Below are 25,816 nucleotides of genomic sequence, written 5' to 3'. Positions count from 1 at the left end.
ATAATAATTTTTCTCGAAATCCTAGCAAAGTTACAAAATAATAAAAATAGAAAAGAATAAAGACAATGTAGAAGGTGTGTGTTTATTCATAAATGCTAAAAAATGTCAAAATTGATAGAAATAGTAGAAAACGTAACAAAGGTTTTTTAAAATGAGGCTAAGAGCAAAATGAACAAAAAAATTCTCAAAAATTTATGATACCTTTCATGAAAGAGTTGTTTAGTGCGTTTTTTAGTATAAAAGTAATATGAGAAAAATCCTTCAGTTTGCTTACTTTCAATGACATGAAAAAATCTTTTTTTCTGATAAATAAAAGAGATCAGAAAATGTTCTACCTGTGTAGCCAACTTTAAGAAATGACGAAAAAAAATGAGTTTGTTAAAATAATTTTGTCCATAATTGGAGTGCTAGATTTTTTTAGTGTTTATATTCGCTTCTCTTAGTCCCCAGTCCTTCTAACGTTCTCACGCCTTTAGTCTTCTTGTGGCAGTTCGTTTTAACTCCTATCGCAAACAGTCGTTCTTTCTTTTCAGGAGACAGAAACCGAAGATGCAAAATTTCCTACTCGGGTCTAGATAAACTTAGAATGTAAGCCCTTGCCCTACAGTCTGGAAATTCTTGCACCACGGCTGACATTTAACATTAATCAAAACTTTAATAAACAAGAAAGCTATCATATGTGAACGAAACGCCAATCCACAAATTTTTGGACGCAATAATTTCTCACATTGATATCGTATCGGTCCAAACTTCTTTCGGCTCTGAGTAACAAAATCGTCATAAGGTGACGAAAACCAGCCAAACCAACAAAAATAGCTATGGGGAGAAAACTGATGGCGAGTGAGCAAATGTCGTAAATTAAAGCTAAGAACATTTAGGACGATTATTTCCGACGTCTCGACATCAAGAACCACATAACAGCCGCCTGGTATTCCCAAAGGCAACAAAGTTCAATCAATACAGTTAGTTAATACAATTTACAACACAAGAAAAAAAATGAGAAAATTATTAAAACAAAATACTTTAAAATATAAAAAAATTATTAGCAAGGATTCTTGGTGGCAAAACCATTGGATTTGTTCTTATTATGCGGTAAAAAAGGATAGCTATATATAGTGGCTAATTACCCACAAAAATAAGTCCAACCAAATGCAACAGACTTCTTTTTTTTCTCAGTCTCTTTTACGCTTTACGGTACAAACGGTATGGTTTCAAAGTACTACTCCATACACACCCGAACAAACTCTTCTAATTTTCCATTATTATGGAAAAGTTCTTGTTTGTTACCCTTGAAATGCTGCGACTCTGTTTTTAACGCTCCCTTTTTGAACTCTAATGTTAGGCATGCTTTGTTTTCTTAAATTATTCCGATCAGTATTTTTTGAACTGTCTACATCAGAAGAATCGAATTTTTTCAAACTTTTTCGGAGTGTTTCTCCTCTTTGGAAAGCTAACGGTTTTTTTTCAGGTGTACTGATTTTAATTTCGTCTATTGTTTTAATTCGTTTCAACACGTTACCTGTAGATCTTCTTCGGTCAGTAATTGGGGAGTGGATACCATATTTTAAATCTGTTGCCATGGATACATTGTTTGGTTTTCCCTTGTTAAAGATGGAGAATAGGGAGCCTCTTCTTTTTGTGTTATCAACTTCGGGTGGCGAACATTCAAGGCGAGAATTTTTCTTTTCTTTTTGATAATTATTATTGTTATTATTGTTATTATTATTGTGGTCCTCCTGAATCAAGCCGTTCTTTTTGTTACTGTTTTTTTTCGAATAATTTTCTGGTTTTGGAAAGTTGTTAGTTTGTTTTTCTTTTTGTTGTAATAAAATCTCATTATTTGATTTTGTTTCTTCATTCAATTTTATGTTGTTTATTCCATTGCAGTTTAAGGTGTGGTTTTTGAGAATGTTGTTATTTTCTGCTAGCACTTTTTCGTCGTTCTCCAAACTAACTTCATTATTGTTCTTATCTGTTACTACTTCAGAATCTCTGATATTTTTATCAATTCTAGAAACTTTATCATGCATTTTTTCATCTAATTCGTTAAACGATTTCTGTTTAATATCTTGGGATTTTTGACCAATATCATCGCTTGAATCGTTAGTCGTTTTCTTCGACTGCGATGTGATATCACACATACCGTTGAACAAGACATTATTAATTTCTTCTTTTTCGCGTTCCTCGCGTGCAATCCTGCGTCTTTCTGCTCTCCTTTGTAGAGCTGCTGACACTTCGTCGGCGTTATCAGTATTTGATGAGCATCCAGTGAAATTGTTGTCGATTTTTGATTCTTTATCAACACGATTCGGTATATTTCGAGATTCAGTGATTTGGTTGTTGCTATGGATAATTTCAATGTCATTGATTTTGTTATCGATGATCTTTTTCTTGTTGTTGTTGTCATTGTTGTCGTTGTTTTTGTCGTTGTTTTTATCGTTTTCTTCGCTATCGACGTTATCAACTGTGTCGTTGTCGCCGTTTTTCTTGTTGTTGTTGTTGCTTTCGTTGTTTTTCATATCCTTTCCTTCCAGGAGTTCAATTATCTTTGGATTTGATTCATCTTTGCGTTTGTTAAACAAGGATAATCCTGCTGAGAACCGACCAATCGCTTTAATTGCGTTAATAGATTTCTAAAACATAGTCGATGTTATAATATATTAGTTACCTGTCAGTGATACTCCCTTTTAACCTTATTTGGTCAGCAGAAAAATGTAAAGGCTAACGAAAAAGGTTACAGTGCTGTTTTAGGAAGTGGAAGCTCCAAGATGAAAAATATCTTAAATATCTTATCCACAACATAACCAAACCTTCTTCGAAAGTTATAGAAAGTTTTCGGATTGTCACTGAATCCCTATACCACCTCCATTTTTTAACTCCCATCCTCCCACCCCTTTACTCCCCTAAGATATCTTGAGAGCCTTCGCCAGCGCTGACTTAGATAATATGAAAATCTTTATAAGGCATTAAAATAAAATGTATACAAAAATCTGTAAACAACGAGATGGTTCAACATACCATCCATCTTCGTTTGGCCAGATATTTCTTCAAATTTGAAGTATCAACTATGTTTTCTGTTCCTCCTTCCTAAAGAAATTTGCGATATTCTCACTAGTTTTAATAAACATTTAGAACAGAGTAGAAATTAAAAAAAAGAATCATGGTTTTTATACGTAATTATAAAATTTGGAACAACCATTCCAGAATATTAAAAATTAGGGAGTAAGAACTTTGGGGGATGGCGTATTTTAGAAATTATTCGTGAAAAGGGACAAAAACTGCACAACCGCGGAAGTTTTCTTTTATTAAAGTTATGTTTAAATTTATAATGAAATAAGAACGAAAATTGTTTTTAGATATAGTTAAGAGAAAGATAAAAGATATAAAAGGGTCTTACTTTTAGCCATTCGTGTTGAAAGCATTCCTCAACTGTCATTCTTTTACTGAAACGAAAAGAAATGCAAAAGATAGGAAACAAAACACCAATTTATTTGGTCAGAATTATGCTTAGTGTTTCGTGTTCAATCTTTATCTTATAATAAAAATAATTTTTTGGCCTTTGCTGAAATGTTTTATTATTAGATCCATATTAGCGCCTCTTCTTAACACCTTTATTTCAAATTAGCGCCTTATATCTAGATAAAAAGAGTGCGTTTTTGAGGAGGGCGGTTATTACATTCTCATTCTTTACGGGAAAGGGGAAAGGGGAAAGTCGAAAGTCCGTTATTCGAGTAGGGCAGTCACTTCACTTCAAGTTTATAAAGAGAGCGCTCTTTCAAAAAAAAAGGGCCCATTCAGTGTTGTGTGCTGATATATGAAAAGTTTGATCATTACAATACGGCAGTTGCGTGAGGAATCCGTTGACAACCTTGTTCCCAGGACTTCTTGTTTATTTGCTTACCTGAGAGACCATTCCATTCTATTAAAAGTCAAGGTAATTACTCACGTTGGTTTCATAACTATCAACTTCTCGATGAAGGATTTTGCTTCATCTGATATATGGTCAAAAGTTTCGTCTTCATCTTCGAAATCAAACTCCCCACTCGTTACGTTTTGTAGCGTTTCTGTATCGTCGTCCCCAAGAAACGGTGAGATGCCACTAAGTAGGACAAACGTGACAACGCCAATTGACCACATGTCGGACGCAATTGACACAGGGTCAAAAGAAATTACTTCTGGTGCTAAAAGAATATTCTCGGCGTTACTATAATCACTGATGCGTATCGTCCAAGTAAATTAAAGAATTGCATACCTAAGCGTTTCAAGATTATCCTGGAAGGAGAGTTTATATTAAAGATCTCTGCGGGCGAGAACGTTTAATTTGCCGATGAGAGTATATACAAGTAGTGATATATACTTACCAACAAATTCCGGTGTTCCGCAAATTACACTTTCCGATACTCCAGGTTTCAGCTCTCTCGCTAAGCCAAAGTCAATCAATTTTATTTCTTCATAGCCTGGTACACCACCATGAACACACAATATGTTTTCAGGCTAAAATAGAAAAGTCATGGTAACAGTATCAATTAATATTATAACACCAAACTTTTCGTCTGTGAATTAAAGATGGTAGCTACAAGTAGCGGCGGGTTAATTCTAGACGAAGCGCACGACTAGTTTTAACTCCTAGATTAACAACCTCGTTCTTAGGACTTATCGTGGTTTGTCTCGCTGATCGGAAAATAAATTACCTGTGAGCAAGCTTGAATACGTATTTACTTCTGAACTTCTGATTTGTAAAGAAAATATATTTAAGAGAAAATAAGTTGAACCATCATACCTTCAAATCTAAATGAACTATTCTCTTTTCATGCATATGTTGCACTCCATATAAAATTTGACGCATGTATCTCACTACTTGCATCTCTGTAAGAGTTTGCTCAGTTTTCACAACCTTTTCAAACAACTCCTCACCAGCTATCAACTCCATAATTATAAGCATCTGTCTACTGGTTTCATATGCGTCATATATTTGAGCGAGTTTCTTGTGGTGTAACTGGTTCATCATGGCTATTTCACGAGACACTTCTTTCTTAGATTTTGCAGTCTTACGAACAATTTTAGCGGCAAAGTATTCGCCAGTTTCTCTGTTACGGCATTTCTTAACGACGCCAAACATCCCCCTATAAAAATATTTTAAAAACAAAATATTTTTTATTCTTGGTGATTTCAAAGGATGCTTAAAAGTTCGGGATAAAAAAGTGCAGATGTTGTCCATTTTTAAACTTTAATAAATGCTGAAAAAAACAAACAAACAAACAAACAAATAACTTTTCCTACTTTCCTAGCTCCTCAAGAACGTCATATTTTTCTTCGAAATCCATTCCTTTTACAATCGAGCAATGGGGCCGAGGTTGTAGTAGTAGATCCAAACCTTCTTCTAATTGAAGTGCAGCTAAAACGGTACGATGGAGCATTATTATTTTATTTATTTATTTATTTATTTATTTACTCTTGTATACTTTCTTAATCGAGGTAAAAGAACCGTTGTGAGTTCTTGATATTTTCTTATGTGGATATCGTCAAAGGTGAAATTGAGTTTGTTTCAGTAATTTCATTAATTAGCACTTAATTATTTCGTTATTATTACAAAAGTTTGTCAGCTCACCACTAATTAATTAAGTCCGCTTGCTAACCGACGAAAACCCGCACGCTCTCCTCCTGAATTATGATTTTTTGTCTCTTATTAGCCAGTCGGAACTTAATTTACCTCTACCGGGGGAAAAAACTTAACGTTACTTGGGAACAAAGTCGACATTATATTAAATGGAATCTTTTAATCGTTATCTTGGCTAAAATGACATTCTTAGGGCATGGTAACTAGTCAGCGCGTCACGCCTTTTGGTAAAAAATAAAAGATAAATCAAGTTTATAGTATGTTTAACATATTAACGGTAAAATAGTGACACACATTTCTTTAAAAAGGAAAAAGCTGACCGCCACTAAAACAAGTATAATAATTAAAGAATGTAAAATATAATAATTTCGTAATAAACTTATTGCAAGTTGCCATTATGATTATTCTAATTATTACGTAGGCTGTTCCTCTGTTTCCAGGTCACAACCCTCTGAGACAACTGGCAGACATTTTTTAATTAGCGGAGGTCGGTTGATTATTGTAATAAATGACCGAAATTTTTCTTCCTATTGATTCTGGTGTGATTTTCTCATAAAATGAAATAACTGATATTTATGTGAAGTTTAATAAGAAAAAAAAAATAGCAAAAGTACAAAAGTTAAAGCGCTTTAGCATTTAGAGGGGTATTATCTGTTTGGAGAGGATGTATTCTTAACTTTTATAAATTAAGAATCTTCACTTTAAAAATAAATACGCCTATTAGAGAGGTTTCTATGCTATGATTGATCGCTCAAGTCACTTATGACTGTTATATGGATTATCTGACTTTTCGTGTAAAGATATCACTAAATATGACGTAAGCTTACATGTAATCTGTTTCTTGTGTCTTATTGGAATTTAAAAATTACCTATTCGTGAATAGCTATGGTCGCATGAAAGTGTCATTCATGAAGTATCTTGATCAGATAATATAAGACAAATGAATTAATTTTAAAATATGTATATTTCGTGTTACATCCAACACATCTTTCAGCAGAAGTTGATATAAAGATACTTTGGCTTAATGAATTCAATTTTCGGATTTGCATTATTCTTTATGATATTAAATTTTGGAGGAAAGACTCTTAATGTTTAAATTTTTTTCTGTTGCGTGCAACTCTGTGGAATTCTTCGAGTTTTACAGCTTATATTGTATGAATAAATAACCAAATATGATGACGTCTTACTGTTATAAATTGTTTGTTAGGATTATCTGACATTATTGTATTTCTGTGATAACAGATATAAAAATAGGATTGACTTACATGTCAAAATATTTGTTATTCCGTGTAAATTTGATGTAAAGCGGGCTTCCACTTATACGAAATTCGATCAATCGAGTCTTTCCTTAGGAGAACTCGAGACATCATTTTTAATAATTTTTGCGAAATTTTATTCATTATTAGAATTTTTAAGTTTTATATCAATTTACTATTCCATAAAACAAAATAACGTTTACATGTATTATCTCGATCTTCCAGTTAAAAACAAGTTGACTTCATATAAAGACCTTAGGAAGTTGTTTAAAAAATTATAAATATCTTCCAAATACCTTGTTTGTTTTTTGAGATATCGGACTTTTAAGATTGTACATGACATCATTAGGAAACCTAGTGAAGTTTGTGGTTAGCAGTTTCACTAAGGTGAATGGGGTTATAAATTTTAGACATTCACTTTAGCATTTATATTTAGTTGTTATAAATATTTAGTTGTTATAAATATAATTAATAACACCAACTCTTTGTTTTGAAACTACTTGATGATGTCATAATTTCGCACAATTGGCAAAACATTTAAGTCCCATAATCTTGAAAATATATAAAGATTTAAAAAAAAAAGATTTCGACTTTTCAAGCTCTTCCATATAAAATCAACTTGTTTTTTCGAAGGTGGTAAGTTTTACTTCAAGAAGGAGAAATTATCACTTTTAGTTTACCATGCCTCACTTTTGGTGTTAATTCTAATCCGGTATCTTAGGTCTAATGTATCAGAGAATGAATTTGCGAACCCACAAGTTAAACCACTGAACTATAAATTAAAACAAACGACCTTGTTGAGTCCTGATTTAAAGTTGCGTTATATAACTGGATTCCATCCTCAATATATAAATGAGGTTTGATGAAATTTGACATTTCTGTCATAACTTGCCGTATAATACCGTAAAATGCTGTACTCAAGCGCAGTGCTTATCAGCGATGATGGTAAAACTTTGATGCGCTTATGCACAGGTGCACTTACCCACGGGTGCACTTATCAACGGGTGCACTTAGAATCGAGTATAAAAAAGTGCAACGGAAAACGAAACAATAACTGAATAATTTTTTGTATTGCCCCATAAGTTTATATAAAGTATAAAATAAAATTGTTCTATATGATTTAAAATGTCATCACTTTTTCAATTTTTATTGTTTTCGATATCTTCTTTCTCTAAACACGCTTATCTAAGGGTACGCTTTTAAACGGGAATAAAATTTTGATATAAAGATTAAGTTCGCATAACTACGGGTGCGTTTGTAACCGGTTACGCTTGATTACGCCATTTTACGGTATTTTACGGTACTTCTGGTCCATATCTACTTCCTAGTACGTTAAAAAAACCACCGGAGAACCAGCGAAGAATACACACAACTTATAAAGTATATACTTCTGTTCAAGAAAAGCATTTTGTTTTTTTATACTAAGTTAAGCTCCCTGTATGGAACTATCCTTTTCAAGTAGTTTTATGTAAATACAAATAAAATACGTGCAAATATATATTAAAATGATATATAAACAAAACTAACAGTAAATATTACTTGCTCCTAAAACATTTTCAACTTCATATTATATTCAAGTAATGTAAATATCGACAAAATATGAACTGACCTAATATCTTCTTCTTGCCGGACTCCAGCATGTGTATTCTCACGCTAGTCTTATATACTTTGCATAAAACCTGGTCATACACTTATAGGTGTAGCAAGTGTTGCCGTCATACTGTTTCATAAAATAAACAACAGGCCGCTTTGATGTCAAAGGAAACTTGAAAACCGAGCCAAGAAAAGATTAGGAAAAAGTGTCTAATTTTATTAAACCGCATTTTAATTTAATTTTTGTTATAGTTTTTTAACATAATCACAATAAAGTACAGAATTGTTTCGGTACACTTAGGTTCCAGTCCTTAGTAACAATAAGAGCGGGAAATCCGTAGGTATTGTGATAATGTTAGGGACATAGCACACAGAATAACCGGAAAAACGTATTTTTGTAAGGATGGGTGTATAACCACTTCTGTCCACTTGACTGACGGGAAATGGTTATGTACGCTTTGGCGTATAAAAATAGAATTCTTTTTTTTTTGCAGGATAACACGTCAAAAACAAGGGTATGTCTCATTCAAACGGATATTAAAGTTTTCTTAATAAATCACTAAACATTAAAAAAAGACTCTTAACTTAGAAATACAAATGTATGGTTTATTCCACAAAGACGCTTAAATTAATATCTTCAACAAAAAAGGTCCCTTTTCTTCTTATTTGCTGCGCCCAACTTAAAAATCTTATTTATTTTCTAATTTCTGAAACAGAAAAAGATTCAAAGTAATTCGACTAGTAGTGTGTCTTCTTATTGATAGTTACAACGGTTCGAGAACTAATTGACACGTGAGCGCTTTTATAGCTTGCACGCCTTATAAAAACTTACCACGTGGCTTGCCTTGGCAATACGTACGAAAATAAATTAAAATTAATTATTTGCGCAGAGTAACTTATGCGTTTCATGTTCAGGAAATTAGCATTACTCAGTGTTTATTTCATCATACTCGCTAGACAGTCAGACAAAACATTCGTCATCTGGAGAAAATTTTGTCACTTTTGTCCACTTTTAAAAATACTTATTTAAATTTTTGTTTTGCATTTCTATGCGCGGTAAGAAACACTTAAAACAACTTCTCATCTCGGGGTAAATAAAATTTTGCCACTTTAGTCCGACATTTTTGTCTGTTAAAAAATGCTTAGTTAGCTGATGTCAGTAGAAGGATCTTAACTAAGCTCTGTCTCTCTATTATAAAGGGTAACAGGACCACCTACTCGGTTCCCATCATATTAAGCTGTTGCCAGATTTCTCTGCGAAAACAAATTAAAAGGTATAGAGCACTGCAGTATTAAAAAAATATTGTTTTAACGAACTCACGTAATTAACACGAAAATTTATCACGCAAGATATTCCCGTCTTTTTTTCTCTTGTCAAAACAATTATTTAGTATTTTTACAACTATTTCATACAGTGTACAAACAAGTATTTTTTTATAAGAATGGACTTTCTTGATTCTTGTGAATAAGAAAAGGGCTCATTACATGTCTGTGCGCGAAAAAAATCGTGTTACGGACACACGAAATAGTAAACGCGATATATTTATCGATTTTGTTGCGACGGGCAAATTCCCCTGACATTTAAAGGACGGACAAACTAGTTCATATACACTAGTGGCAAGCAAAGTCGACAAAGATATATAGAGTTTGTTATTTTTAACTTAAAGGGTTCGTGCGTGATTAAACATAAGCCGGTTTTTGCCGACACACAGACAGACAACGGTTTTTATTATGAAGAAAAAAAATAGTTCCTTATAAGATTCATCGGTAACTTTTGAATTTCGCATTAACTCAAACATTTGTTATGATAGCCATTTCTGTTCCATCCTGAGTAATTTTGTCTGAGGGTTATTACTATTACTAAGTCACTGAATCTTGATCCACCCCAAGTCCCTCTTATAAAATCACCTCAACATTTTTTCGTGATTTTCAAACCACGCCTAGTTTGATTTTTTTCTGGAACGCAGGCTAGTAAGAGTTTGTCATTCCTTAACAAGCGATGTGAATGAAGTAGGTCGAAGGGGTAAAAAAAATATTCATACAAAAACTTCTTCTAGAAGAGGTTATCAGAAAACGCAGTAATTAAACACAAGCAACTTTGTTTCCAAACTACTGTGACCTTACAGCATTAATAATGGTGCGAAATATGTTTCATGACGTGATTTAACTGCTTGGCGTAAGCAAACACGATGGGAAAATGTCGAGATAAGTTAAACACTTCTAATACCGAAAAACAAATAAACAAATAAAATGTCAACACAAAAAGAGTAAAGTTTAAGAGATACTTTTAAATTACGCATAGCTACTTAATTTTTACAGTTTGTTCGTTGATTTTTTGAAGCTCCTGGATAAAAAACTCCTTTCAAAATTGCTATATCGCATTTTCTCAGTCAAATTACGACATACAAAATAAACGCTGATTATGCAACATAAAGTCCAAACAAAAATAAAGTGACGATAAACACCCTCGTCCCCAGGGTTTTTCGCCTTTTTGATAGAAGGGATGACATATCAAAAGAAGGCAAAAAACCCTGGGGGCGAGGGTCAGACTTCGCTACGATCATCTATTTTATGACGTCACTGTCTACAAGATTTGAAATGTTTCCCAAAACAAGGCCACTTAGATCCCAGTACTTTTTAGCTACGTACACGGAGACTAAGCTTGTATTACAACACTTTCCTCAATGTTTTTTTTTTATTTTACAATAATACAACTATGAAAAGAAATATCACATATTTGTCATGCTAGCATGCAAATAGCAGTCTGACACGTCAGATGTTATTGTCAGCTGTTTTCAAATAAGGCCTACTCATAGACATTATATAAGTCGGAAAAGTAAATTTAATGTCGGTGCAAAAAAGCTTGTGACATTTTTTAGTTTTCATCGCCCTAATGTGTATAAAATTTTAAAAAGTTTCGGCGCGACAAAAGGCATGAAAAACTTTAAAGATTCATAACATAAAATGTAATTCTCGTGTATTTAAGTTTTAAATGAACAAGAAAAAGCAAAAAAAAACCTCATCTCGATTATCTCTGTACTCATATTATAAGGCAAGTGCTTCGCGACTACTAGCACAGGTCCCAATCACCTGCAACTCCTTGAATGAATTGAATTCGAAGAATGTTTGAAAGCATCATTTAATTAGCTTTTGCAACGTGAAACAATCAATTAACTAGTAAAGTTAAATCTAATTAGCCCATTGTGACGAATGTATTGGCAAGCCAAACTATAAAAAGAATTAATAACTGCAAAATAAATACATTTGCGTGTGGTTACAGTAGGAAGTTTTAATAACTTAAAACCTAGTGCGCAATGCCCTCTTCCTTTATTATTATTATTATTGTTATTATTATTACTAATAATATGTAATATGTTTTTATTTCAATTAATTTTATCTCAACATAACAAAGTAAAACTTCTTTTAAAGTATTTTTAAAATGGTTTCCACCAACAGAAATCCTGACAACAAGGTCGAGTTAGCGCATTAGCTGTTAATTTGATTGACAAGCAACGTCGTTTTCAGCATTAACCGTGGTATGATCAAGGAGATTTAAAGAGGAAAGGAGGTACAACTCGACAATTTTTATTGAAACCATCCGTTGCTAATGTATAGATTGCTTCATTGTTTGAATTTTTGTAATTTTAAACATCCTTGGTATGACGAAGTTGCCCAGACTTCCTTTTATTAAATACTCGACTGCTTCCTCCAAAGTTTTGTTTAAAGTGGAAAATAGCTATTTTTAAGAAATAAATTCGCATCAAATTTACAAATTTAACAAAATAAACATCTTAACATAAGACGTAGTGATTAAGTAATCTCGTTTATATTTTGAAAGTTATACTTCTAACCCCCTTCTCTCCTTACATGTTATCTGTACGAGCCATCACGTGATCGCAGAAATAACTTGTGTGCGTCATGCAGTAATTATTAAATCTGGTTTGTAAACGTATTGCAAGGTGGCAGAACTTTGTAAAGCCAAGCTTGCTCATTTTTTTGAAAATGGTGTAGGAACTGTAGCTCAGAAAAGTCAATGTAGGAATTTGGTGATCACAAAATCCATGCTATCGCACAAATTATACTGGCCTGTGATGAATGCTGTTCTAACAATGTTTTACAAAACAAACAAACAAACAAACAAACAACCAAACCAGATACCTATAAACAATTCTTCACAACAAAGGCAACATCCACCAGACACAAGCAAAGCGTAAATTATGTTCAAAATGTTTGAACGATTTCAGAAGTTTATCTAACACTTACCGTCCCCGAAATTTTCTCAGCCAAAAACAACCATAAAAAGAAATCTCATTAGACAAATATGAAAGCACTTCAAAAAGGAGTTTCCTGTAAACAGAACTATTAGAGAGGAAAAAATGTATGATGTTGTGAAACTGTGATATTATGTTACGGCGACCACCTTATATTCTCGCTTCGTGACACTTGGGAAACTATATTGCTTTAGAGAAATGAAAAAACAATATTTTTGTTTGTAAGTCTAGATAAGCCAGAAAAGATAATTCTAGATATATCTATATGTTTGAGGCTGTAAATTACACACATGCCGGAAAAATAGCCATTTTTGTTTTTCACGGCAATCAGCTCGACTTTCGTGTAAGTCACTAAAGTCGAAAATCCGTAAGCCCTTTAAGTTAAGAAATTTGTATATTATTAGCCATTTTGCGTTAATCTTTGCTGCTTTTATTTTGAGGCGTTGATTTTATTATTTCCAAAACCAAATATCGTCTTTGCTTTCCAGTATGGAGATTATAACTGCCCCGTGTTACTGTTCCGTCTTACAAAATAATCAGGCTCGTACACCCTGGGTAGATGCATCAGCCTGCATTATTTTAAATTTTTCTCACAAATTTACAAAATAGGCCCACATTATTTATCTTTTATCTTTAAAATCCCTTAGACACAAAAGTCACTATATAGGCTACAAAATCCAATATTACACCAGCTTGACGGACTTAAATGAGTATGGGAGCTTAAATCACCCTCGTGATGTCAAAAAGATGAAAAACACTGCGGACAAGGGTAAGTCTAACTCATACGGTGAGAATTTCTCTCCCATCGTGGCTGTAACATTAAAAGAGGATTATCTTTATTGTTTTAACTATACTAAAAATATTTATAACTTCTTCCTATCAGATTAATCTTATATATAACATCTTAAATTCTTCTTTATACTATGCAGTATAGTTTCCAGAACAACGTAATCTATGCTGATCCCGAATATATATTATTATAAAAATTGCATTTAAAGGGGATAAAGAACTTACGTTTTTGTCCGTTGATATCAGTCATTAGTTTCTTTCCTGTTCTTACTATAACATCAACTGTCTTCTCATCACGATTGAATAAACACACATAAAATAAGACATCTAACCAATTTAATGGAATACTTATTTGCAAACATAATGAAAACCTTACGCGTTTTACAAACCACAAATTTTAAATTATTTACGCCTTTTTTAATAGATTTTCCGTTGATTCGAGTTTATATATTTTAGATGAGATAGAGAAAAATTTCGACATAAAAGCAGTTTTATATATTTAGTGCGATTTTTTTTACCACATTTGCGCAGTAAGATTTTAAACAACTCAGTTAGTTGCCAGGCAACTGTGTATTTTCATATTTGTGAATAATTAAGTTCCCGAGTAAGTGGAAAAATAATAAGGCGGCCACAAAAAAGGGAATAATTAATTACTGTTTCTGACCCAACTCAACTCTTGAGGGTTTTTATTTCAATATCCTTTCCAGGGCCTTTTTCCTTTTTGTGATAATCTCCTAAAAAGGTCCAGGGACGTAGTTGCGCTCTATTCGCGTAAATAAAAATTTGTAACTATCTACGCTCACATGCCGGTTCCGGTACAACAGTCCTTTGCGCCCGAACGTAAAAACATGTGAGAATATATCACCTACGCTTACACCATGTTACTTTGCGTTCTTTTGCTCATGCGATGAAAGGTTGGTGTACACACGGAATATTTCCCGAAATGCTTTCCTGTGTAGTTTAAAAGTCGCTTAGAAATTTATATTCAGTATACGTTGTCGTGTGTTAAAGTTTCAAAATTATTTGTGAGTAAAATTTAACCTATGTATTACAGGTTTCCGAGGTTGTTGTTGATTTCTGCGTAGAATACCATAACAATAAAGGTGTAGCTGCTAACTGTTTTAAACGTGGCTAATTGCTTTCTCTCTAGCTGAGTACAGCCACAAGTCAGGCTGAAGGCTAGTAACACAAAAAGAAACATAGCTAACAAAAATAGCAAGAATACAGCTAGCCAGATAGCTAAGCGCCACTCCTCACAATGCACGTTTGCAGCGAAAATCTTAAAATTGATTTGTATACAATTTATACATGTCTAATAAACGAAATAATTAATTGAAAGTTGAGAATATATAAAACAGAAAATGCTCCTAAAGAAAAGTGAGAACTTAGAAATTCAGGAATTCAGAAAACAATACTATTTTTCCCAACAACTTGCTAACCTCTTAAAAATTATTCTTTTCATTTTGTATGAAGTTCAGTACAAAAATGCTGACATCTGCAAAAAAATGTCAAAATTTAGACCATTTTGGATCTGAAGGACTGAAACTCTTTAATGCCACAAATTTGACATATATACCATTTTTCGTCCTCTTTTCAAACTCTATGCATTATAAGCTTTTTGTTAGATTAACTGTGTAAATTTTTTTTTTTTACATCTTCTAATTTGCATAATTCTACAATACAAACTAGGCCTGAAGAGTACCCTAAAAATATTACTAGACATTATGGATGAGGAAATGTCAATAACAATTTGTCTGTAAAAAAACGTGCGAGTTCATTTAAAGTATATTTTTTGCGGATTATGTTTACTCCAAATTGGAGACTGACATTTTGTGTCTGAATATTAATTTGTCTAGGGAATCAGACCTTTGAGAATTTCTTAACACAGTAAAAAAATACACGATCCATGATCGACAGAAGTAAATAGTAAACCGTAAGGTTAGTTGAACGTTAATTTAAAAGCTTTAACAACACGACAATTATATAAGTCTGTAGTTCATTGAATTCTTTTCTACTTATTAAAAAACAATGCAAACTAGCGGTTAATGATAAAGCGTTCAAATCGCTAATTTAAAAAGATTAAAGCTTTATATTTTAAAAATTACGATGTGATGATGTGATGTTTCGATTAGATGAAAACATTGATTAAAAGATGTCTTTAAAACAACTTACTCAATTCATCATGGTACTCGTGTCCATTCAGTTGTGCGTAATGATTCACTACTTCACGAGTACATTGGGCGAGAATAGGATAACGTATCATAACAAAGTTACGTTCTACCCAGATGTAACGTCAGAGAAAAAAATTGGGGTGGATGCGGAAAGTAAAAACAAAGACAGACCAAGAGTTATGTACAACAGAAGCAAACAAACAAAACTACAAAAGAAGAAAAAGTTCAAGAAGTTACAACTTGGAAAGTTTCCAGTAAATACACGCCAGCAGTTAGTAAAGCAAGGTTTAAAAAGAAAAGAAGTTCGAAAGACGGGAAGTGTAAAACCTGTCAAAAAAGAAAAAACAATACGCAAAGATAAAAAGATTCGATTCAAAAAAGATATTAAAAAAATCAAAATGAATCCGAAAAGAGTAAAAAAAACAGGCAAATTAAAGAATCACAAAGTTAAAACAAATTTGATGAACAGTACAAAGACGATACATGCGCTCACCCGCGAATACATGCTTGCAGACGAGGTCATTATAAAATGGTGGAAAAAAGAATTCCCAGATATGTTGGACATTATGAAGGTAACAAAGAGAGAGAAATATCAATTAATTCTCATCGTGTCTTCTGCCCCACTACGTACTGATCGTAGAGAAGCTATTCGACAAACATGGTGGAAGCAATGCCAGAATTACAAGCAGGTATGGAATGCGTATATTGTTGACAGTTGACTAATTTTGACTGTTAAGTCAATTATCTGTTTATTGTTAGCAGGTTACCAACTGAATAATTAAAATGTGTGTTAAAGTCTTTTTACCTCTTCTTTTCTTTGCACCAATAGCAACCTTGCCGTTCTATTAAGCTGGTCTCGTAGCTTTGTACCACCATCTTAATAGTTTCCCTTTGGTTTCATTTTCAATTTCAAATGACCACATCCATTAGTGCTCTTGAATACTATATATTTTATACGTAGTTTCATAAACACTTAACCACCTTATGAGACTACACATGCTCACATTGGTGCTGGTTAGAGTCAATCGTCACTGGTTAACAGGACAAAACAACTCCAGACCCGCGCATACCATGGAGATTTTGACACTAATGCATAAATATGAATAACAAAATTAGGGTCAATGAACAACATGTATTGCTGTTAATTGCAAATCTTTGTTCTTTTAGGTAAGATGCATCTTTTTTACCGATGGTACTGTTGATGATGACGGAAGCCGAAAAGAATTAATTATTGAAAATCGACAACACAAAGACTTGTTTGTCCAACCGTTACTATCTGGTGTTCGTTTTGGAGAAAGGTTTTTATATCATTTGCGATGGGCTTTGCTAGCTTACGATTTTGAATACTTCATGAGGTTAGATGACGACCAGTTTGTTTGTTTTGATGTTTTGATGTATGACCTTCAACATAAGGTGCCGAAAACAAATATGATATGGAGTTGGATTCATTGTCAAGAAAATGTCGTGCGACCAGAAGAAAGCTTTATAGTCATCTCCAAGGATGTTGTTCATAAGTTTTTGTCACAGCCAAAAGACACACTGCTTTGCCATCCTTTTGCTGATCAACAGATTGCTCTATGGATACAAGAGCTGCAGATAAAAAACATATATTATCACGATATACGCATTCATCATGACCCTCCTGCGGCTAGTCTACCATTTTTATTTAAAAAAGAAAATGTTTGTGATGAATATATAGCGTTACATGGAAGCTATCCAGAATTAATGAAAATATTTTGGAAAAATAGAGGGGGAAGTGTTCAGACTTCATACAGCTTTAAAAACTATTGCAATGTAAAAGAGGTGTTTGATTTTCAGCTATTGGAATATCATTGGAGGTATGAGCCAAGATTGTGCTCTTCCAAACCCACATGGGATACTAGAAAATTACTAGGAGACAGTGACATGTATTATGGTCGTGAAGAACAAGTCAACTATGGTAATTTATATGAGGATAGCGTTGTGGAGATACCGCAAAATATACTTGATAGACTTAATATAGATAAAACGCAAGAGAATAGTTACCGTGAGAGCCAGGAACAAGATCTATTGCAAAGGAATCAGTTTGGTTCTGTTAAAGTTAACGAAGAAGAGATTTTAAATATTGACCAACTTGAAATCCGTCGCTTAAACACTGTTCTTGAGCAATGCCTCGAAAGCCAACTCAAACTACAAACTGAGTATATGGATTTGAAAGAGAAATATGAAGCGTTACGAAAACAGTAGAAACAATGATAGCAAAAAAAACGTGTTTCGCTAACATTTTGAAAATAAAATGAATGTTAGAGATTTTTTAACGGCGTTTTCTTACTTTTGAATTTCATCCAAATTAAAATAAGTCGTGTTGTCGTAATTCCAAAAATACACCATGTTTCCTTTTTTGAAATGCTGTACTATATTTTCTCCCATATAAAAATTTGTTTCATGAATATTTCATGAATGTCTATAAGGAATAATTATAGAGCCAGCTTAAAAGTGTTAGATAACAGTCAAATATAAAAATTGCCGAACCAAAACACGCAAAATCATACAAATAATATGAAATCTTACCCTTTTCAAAAGCGTTTCGTTTCCTACTTGTATTCTTGCCAAGTTTAGTTAACATATTATTTACATGTTATTTTGGGATGGTTAAATCCAGCCCCCCTGCCCCCCTTCGTCTAGTATATTTATTACCAAAACAAGCACAGTATAATAGGGCTAAACTATTTCTGAGAGTGGGAGGGCGCGGTAATTATATGAGGAGTTGTGTGTACATTGATATGGGGAGTTATGAACATCACATAGACTTAAAATTATCTACCTCGACTCATCATCAGAAAGCTTTAAAAGCAATGAAAATCAAAGAACGAAACAGCATAACTTATTATCGGTTACTGAGATCGGACCGAGTAGACCAATAATTCTAGCCAGGTTTTCTGTAAGGTTTTGCACAACACAAACTTTCCTGTTGGTGGAATATAGAAGAAATTTTAATGGTTTCTGGTGATTTGTTTCAACTGTGAATGAAGGAAACACATTTTTCATTTCTGATGAAAAATATCTAAAGATAAGTGTGTGCGGTTGTTGATCACTAAGAACCAGTGCATGAGTTCTTGGGTTCAAACCCCGGCCGAGTCATGCCAGAGACTATCAAAGTATGAATTTATCCTTTTTGCTTAAGGCTCAGCATGAGAATAGGATTGATTGGCGGTTGTCTAGTTAAGTGATTGCTGTGCGACTTTCGACTTTCGTAGCTCAAATGGGAGCTTTAAATGCATTAGGACTCCCCCCTTCGCAAGGCTCTCGTTGATAGAAGTACCAATAGGAACTTAAGAGGTTATCTGGGTAATAATTTCAAAAATATAATAATAACAGTATAATAAAAAAGCAACGCATACCAGGATTAATTTGGCCAATTCGATACAATAATCAAGCCTTAAATTTTGTCCTTGCTTTCTGAACAACTGCCCAAACACGGGCGAAAGGAGGGGGAGCAATAGAGTGATCACAGTTAATTGTGAAAGCATTGACATGTGTAACACAAGGGTCTGGTCTATAAGAAACTAATGTAGCAAGTTGGGTATTGATTCTACTGGTCAATAAATCTATATCAGGAAAAAGTTTAAATGTCTAATAGCTCATTCCAAATATGCTTGGCCGCAATGTCACAAGGTACTAAACGACAACTAGCCATGTTGGTTATGCAATGTACAGCTGTTGTATTATCACACAATATTTTGATGTGGGTGTTGAAAACTAAGTTACATAATGACCTCAGTCCAAAAAGAATAGCTTTTAGCTCTAGAACTTTTATATGCCGCTCAGATTCGATATCTGAAAATAAACCACCAGTTTGTGATTCAGAACATACTGCACCCAACCCAAGCTTAGAAGCATTAGTGGAAATAGTCATGGTGGGGTTACCAAATAAGATAGGACTGTATAATGAGGTAATATTGTCCTACACCACTGTATATCTGCTATTGCATAGACAAAGAAGTGTATGAATCAAAATAGCCCCAGTCCTTTCTTAATGAGTCTATCTTCAGACGTTCTAAATCTCCATAATGAACTTTTACAAATAGCACAGCATAAAAACTAAAGCTGAAGATAACAAGAAGTTGGGCAATTTTTACTCAGGTTAACTTTGCCAGTGGCAAACGAAAGTTTTTGACAATATTCCTTGTTTTTTGTCTTCCTTAAGTATATTGACTGAATCAATGAAAGAACCAAGATGTTCTTAAGTTTAGGTAGGGAGAAAATGTGATTTATCAGGATGCACTGAAATCCCAATTCTTCTAATAAAAATACAATTCTCTTTATGTTTATAAAGCAGCAATTATCAGACTTGTGCATGGTAATAAGGTCAACAATATAACCCTTAACCAAGCAGTGGGATGATCTTAACACCGCAAGAGGTGGTTTAGAAAGTTTTGTAAACTTTCGTGGTCTAGATTACAAACTATTATGGAAACAAGTGACCTGGTGTAACACACTATTATAATAAAACTTTAGGATTTTTTGTCATCCATATGAAAAGAGTAATAGACATTTTTAAGTCATTTTTGCAATGAAACAGTTCATTGTAACTAATTTCAAAACTATGTCGAAATTATGTACATTTTAAAATTTTTATAGCTACGGCATAAAGCTATTAAGTTATTTTAAAATTAAAAATGAGTTTGAATATTCATCAGGCATGGGAATTAAAAAATAGGAGATATAAATTCTCAAGCTTCATGATAACTTTGGTCTCTTCCGTGGTCCATGGAGCAAAGGAGAGAACTCCTTTCGTATTGCAGTACATCTGCCATAACTGCTTGCCTCATATCGTTATTTGTGTCTTCGATATTTGTTGTATTGGGAGAAGTAACAGTAGAATCATTGGCGTTCAATGCGATGTCACATGGTTTCTTGTCCGGATGCCGAACCGTATTTGTTAAAGATGGCGTCATACCCTTACACGTCAACTGGGGAGATCTTTCAATCACTGGATAAGAAAATGTACTACGATTTCCATGGTTACCAGTTCATGGCAGTGATAGGTAATCGCATACCCATCCAAGGCACAATAAAGCACAAAATTTTTAAAATAAAGTTTTCCAGTACCAACCGATTTGTTTATTTTATTAAAAGTCCAGAGTACTTAATGTTGGTTTGTAGTTTGCAAAACCCAACATAAACCTAACGAGTAAAATGGTTATGTTGCAAAAGACAAGGCCTTGATATCCAGAATATAATTATGTGTAAATGATTTATTATACTTGTTGTAAAAGTTAGATGTTAAAAAGTTAAGTTATGTAGAAAGATCAAAATTTTAATTTAAGAAATTTCGTGTCAATATCGTTAGCATCATCTGATCAGACCATTTGAAGTTTAAGCCAGGTTCACACCGATGCGAATAACGTAATTCTTATGCATATTCGCATGTTATCGCATGCAATAAGAATTGTTTGGTGTGAACAGTTCCCTTATTTGCATGTTATGTTATTCGTACAAATTATATAAGAATTAGCATGCAAATTAATATCAAAACTTCAACATGCGAATTGCAATCATCAAAGCCACACCGCTTGATCTTTCTTAATCTATTACCTAAATGTTTTGTTTTACAAAGTTTTAACGAGTAAAAAGTGTTGTGAGTATTTCCCTTGAAGAAAACGGAGCACAGATCAAAAAGATGGTCAAACAAAAAAAAGAAGAGGAAGTTCTTTTTAAAGAAGTCGAAAGATCTCTGAGTCTAATTTCTTTTAGCAAAATGTTGTACGCACTCTTTGATTCTCTTTAAAGAAATAATTCGTTAGACCATTTTTATTCCTATTTTAACTTTGGCCATAAAATTCGCATTGGACGGCGAATTCGCCGGGGAAATGTGTCTGAGGAACTAATCCTCTTCTGCGAATCTTAAAAAGCTCTGGGGACGAGAAAGGACAACAGGAACAAAGATTATAATCTTGTAGAGGATTTTTCATGACATTGACAGTTACTAAGAGTAACCTGCCAAGTTTTTAAAGATGGAAAAAAAAAACAAAATATTTTAATTTTACAGTATATTTTTTCATGAGTTATCATTGCCAAATAAATAGATCTAACCAAGACCTCAATTTTGATACTTTCGCAAACACAGAATAACTATGTTTTGATTTACATTGTGGTGATCCCCAACTCACAACGCCATGCAAAAACCAACGGCCGTCCTGCGCCTGACAAACAAACGGACCACCAGAATCGCCATGGCAACCACTCTTTTTGCTTATTTGATTTCCAGCGCATAACATAGAATCAGTAATTCGTATTCCCAGCCTTTCATTGAGTTTTTTGCAAGCAGTTTCATTAACAGTATTTAATGGAGCTTGTTGCAATATTGTTGATGCACCTCCCGGGTGTTTTGTTTTGCCCCAACCTATTAAACGAACTTGACCATTAAGCAATTAAACTACAGTGTAATAGTAAACAGTACACGAGGTTGTCAAGTCATAAAATAGCTTCTGTCTTGGCAAAAACGAACGGTTATTAACTTTAGATGTGATGTGCTAATGAATGTAATGAAGTTGCAAATAAACCTACTTCATTTTACATAGTCAGGGGTATTGTAGATTTAGTAAAGAGAGAGTGACTACAATGAAATTCTTTAAATACGCGATTTTTTGCACAATCAACTTCTTTCCCATCATCTTAGCGAGCTGTTAAAAGCAACCTTTGACTTCATGCTTAAAGTTTTAGTAGTTATTAAAGGAGTTCGCCTCTTCTTCAAGCGTAATATTCAATTTTTACAACAGCTTTATACTTCCTCAGCGGTTGCTTGGCTTTTAAGCCAAAACTTCGTAGCAACTCGATTGGTTATATAAAAGAAACACTCTAAGACCTCAATATGAAATAACTAAACTCATACCGGCTTGACGGACAGGTATGAGATTTCGTAGGTATGAACACCATTTACCCGCAATAAAGCTATTGCCTACATGTGTACAAAGCCTTAGCGCATGTGCAATTTATACGAGCCTGATATGAAAACGCGACAAACAAAATTGCGGTATGAAAACGCCCCTAAAGTGTTATAATATTACCTGTTATGTAACACGTTGTTCCGTCCACAGGTGGTTGATCTTGTTCCGGTAGACAAACCCTTTGTATGTTGTTTTTCATCATGACCGGTCTTTTCAACTTTAAGACAGCGATATCGTTTGATTTATAACGATATCCGCTATGTACAATTACTCTGGTGACTTGGTAGGTATCGTCAGGTAAAGCTTTGTGTGAACGATTGTGAAGACCTAACAGAAAAACATACGTAACGTGATGTAAGAAATAAAGCATTGTTTATTTTTGTAAGATAAACAATATTGCCTTGAAAATGGAAAAAGAAAGTAAGTTTTGTTTCATATTTCAATCAAGTTTTAATTTTAAAATCTCTTTGAATCTCGTTATCATTTTTTGATAAGAAGACTAAGATAAAAAGATGTTCTAACAGAAGGCATGGTCCAATCGTGGTATGAAAGCCCTTTTGATAAAACATGAAAATAAATTCGCTTTTTAACAGTAAATAAAATTTATGACCTACCCAAAACCACAGTAAAATGTCTAGCTTGCCTTCCTACAACACAGTGAGCTGCGGTGACGATCCAATTTGCTGCAACCAAAGAACCACCGCACATAAACCTACCACTAGCGTGCAGGGCAACCTGCCAAGGCCATGCTCCAGGAACAGCATCTTGGCCAGCAATAACTCTTGATTTCGGAATGAATGTTTTGCCACAGCCAGCTAAGATATACAAAAGACAAAAATAGAGGAAAAAAATATATCAATGTTAATTGAAAATGTATTTCTATAGACTTTAAGTAAGATTAGAGAAAATGTTTTTCATTACATATATAGTGTTCCTGTATTTTCTAAAAAAGATTAACACGAATGACGGTGTTGTGATAATCTCTATCACTATGCGCTACGTTTGTATGTGTGTAACATGAATGATGGAGAAGTAGCAAAATAGTGGTTAGCCTGTGGGAAAACTACTGCGGTTTTCAGAAGTAGTACATACTTTATGCATATCGCTAAATTGCGCATACTTAACCTAAAGCAGAGGTTTAGCAAACAATTATTAGAAAAGGATACTAAACTTGACTAAACCTATTCGAATAGAAAAACTTTACAGATCTTTTCTGTTTTTAGCCTACCCATATACACCTGACAGCATGCAAAAAAAAAAATTCTTACTCATGGGTGGTACTGTACGTGGTGGAAGTGTCGTCGGTGGTAGCGTGGTATAAAGATGGCACAAATTGCATGATTTTTTACAATGTTCTGTCATCCATTTTTTGTGGGTCGGGTAATTGCAAATATTCACTCTTGGATTGCTAACGTAGTCTTTGCAAATTTTAGGATGGATATCCACGCATGCTGAAAGCGTTACAGTTATACAGTACAGCAGACCGATAAAAACAAGAAGAAAAAAAGAATACAAAAATAATAACAACAACAACAACAGCAGCCATAACAACAACAACAAACGACAACGACAACAAAACAAAACCAACAACGACAACACCAACATTCAGTTTGACATTATCAACTTACCCTGATTGAGATTTAGTACCGATAGTAAAATAAAGATCAGTATTTCATACATGGTGCGTAGAAATCTTTTATGATATACTTAGTCACTTGACATCGTAATAAGTATATATTCGATTCGACCTTGCAGCTGAATCTTTATGTTTGTACAGCTTTTATGTAAGAACGTTTTACGCAATATCTCATATAGCTCAATGTCCTTTATTTCAGTGTGCCTCTACTGACTGGTAGCCTTGTGGTATAGCGTTGGCTTCCAGTGCGGAAGGTCTTCGGTTTAAACGCCAGCCGAGTCATGCCAGAGACTATAAAAGTGTGAACCTATCCGTCTGTTTATCGTTCAGCATGAGAATAGGATTAGACGGTTGTCTTGTTGGGCGATTGCTGTGCGACTTTGGACTTTCATAGCTCAAATGGGAGCTTTAAATACAGTTGGACCCCTTTGGTAGGACCCTCGTTGATTAGGAACTAAAGAAGTCATCCTTAGTAAATAATTTTAATAATAATAATTAATTTTTTCCCTCTTTATTTTCCGCGTTAATTATTTTCGTGCACCCATGTCAGTATTACTTTCGCTTGACTTAAAATTTTTTGCAGTTAAAAATTAATGACTGTACACTCAACAAAAAGAAAATACAGCATCTCTATACTTAAAATTACATCACCATACAAACGGATCGAGCATTATTTCACGTTCAATTAGAATTCCTTTCCAAATGTTTTCTATCCCTTAACTTGAATCAGGGAGGAGAAGAAAAGCCCTGAAAGAGCGGTCGGATTAGAATTAGGAGGATAGTGAGACAGAATGTGTGATGAATGTCGGCTTGCCTCAACCTTATCCCCAAGCCCTTTCTACGATTATCGATATTTAGTGACTAACTAAGTTAGCCAGTTACATGAGAAAAGAACATAATTCTATGCAGCAGAGAAAGAGGTAAATAATTGTGGAATATTGTGGTTTGTAATTCTTTTTGGGTATTATATATACGAAAAAGCAAGATCTCCCCTACTTGCGTCTTAAATTTGGCCTTTAGGTAAGTCGCCCTGGGAACGAAGTTAACAAACAAGCCTACCTCGTTCCCAGGGCAATTTTTTCGCTTTTTGATATCGGAGACGGTGCGAAGATTGTCAGAAAGAGAAAAATGGGCCTGGGGACGAGGCTGTAAACCAGCATAAAAACATCATTGACTATTACAGCCTTGGACAAAAATATGGGAACAAAGACAGTGTTTTCGTAATAATTTTTCAAATATGAACAAAAGCGTGAAAAGGTTAATCCATACAGCCGACAGGATGCAAAGTCTCTGCTTTTTTACGTAGGTCATGCAGGGAGTTTTTAAATGACGCCAGCAAAGAGTATTTCAAGAATTTGGACTATTATTACTGAAATTATTTACCCAAGGTAGCCTCTACAGTACCAATTGGTAGAGCTAGCGGACGCTCTATCACAAGACTACTATAACCAAATTCTTTCTTTGGCGGTATATATGCATGTTTTTATGGCATAACTTAACCTGAATCCGGTCACAATATGAAAAAGTGAAAAAGAGCCCTTGGGACGAGGTTGT

The 25,816-nt window shown here is 33.8% G+C and overlaps 3 protein-coding genes across 3 annotated transcripts; 1 reads left to right on the top strand and 2 right to left on the bottom strand.

Annotated features, from left to right (window-relative positions):
- Nucleotides 1-370: 370 nt before the first annotated feature.
- LOC130642113 (probable serine/threonine-protein kinase fhkE) lies at nt 371-13,891 on the bottom strand. The gene is made up of 8 exons (XM_057449191.1): nt 13,752-13,891; nt 5,281-5,395; nt 4,781-5,123; nt 4,362-4,494; nt 3,947-4,181; nt 3,398-3,443; nt 3,019-3,087; nt 371-2,633 (listed from the first exon to the last, which is right to left on the bottom strand). Exons 1-8 carry the CDS (start codon nt 13,774-13,776, stop codon nt 1,284-1,286), a joined length of 2,316 nt encoding a protein of 771 aa, XP_057305174.1. The 5' UTR covers nt 13,777-13,891; the 3' UTR covers nt 371-1,283.
- A 1,662-nt stretch (nt 13,892-15,553) lies between these two features.
- Nucleotides 15,554-18,191, top strand: LOC130642114 (uncharacterized). The gene is made up of 2 exons (XM_057449192.1): nt 15,554-16,386; nt 16,865-18,191. The coding sequence occupies exons 1-2, from the start codon at nt 15,679-15,681 to the stop codon at nt 17,921-17,923; spliced, it is 1,767 nt and encodes a 588-aa protein (XP_057305175.1). The 5' UTR covers nt 15,554-15,678; the 3' UTR covers nt 17,924-18,191.
- A 3,523-nt stretch (nt 18,192-21,714) lies between these two features.
- On the bottom strand, nt 21,715-24,602 carry LOC130642116 (chymotrypsinogen B-like). The gene is made up of 5 exons (XM_057449194.1): nt 24,255-24,602; nt 23,895-24,077; nt 23,241-23,441; nt 22,747-22,953; nt 21,715-22,082 (listed from the first exon to the last, which is right to left on the bottom strand). The coding sequence occupies exons 1-5, from the start codon at nt 24,304-24,306 to the stop codon at nt 21,748-21,750; spliced, it is 978 nt and encodes a 325-aa protein (XP_057305177.1). The 5' UTR covers nt 24,307-24,602; the 3' UTR covers nt 21,715-21,747.
- Nucleotides 24,603-25,816: the final 1,214 nt, after the last annotated feature.

Source organism: Hydractinia symbiolongicarpus, chromosome 4 (assembly GCF_029227915.1).
Source record: "Hydractinia symbiolongicarpus strain clone_291-10 chromosome 4, HSymV2.1, whole genome shotgun sequence".
Classification (NCBI taxonomy): domain Eukaryota; kingdom Metazoa; phylum Cnidaria; class Hydrozoa; order Anthoathecata; family Hydractiniidae; genus Hydractinia; species Hydractinia symbiolongicarpus.
Note: the sequence above shows the minus strand (reverse complement) of the source record. Positions and strands in the feature narration are given on the sequence as shown.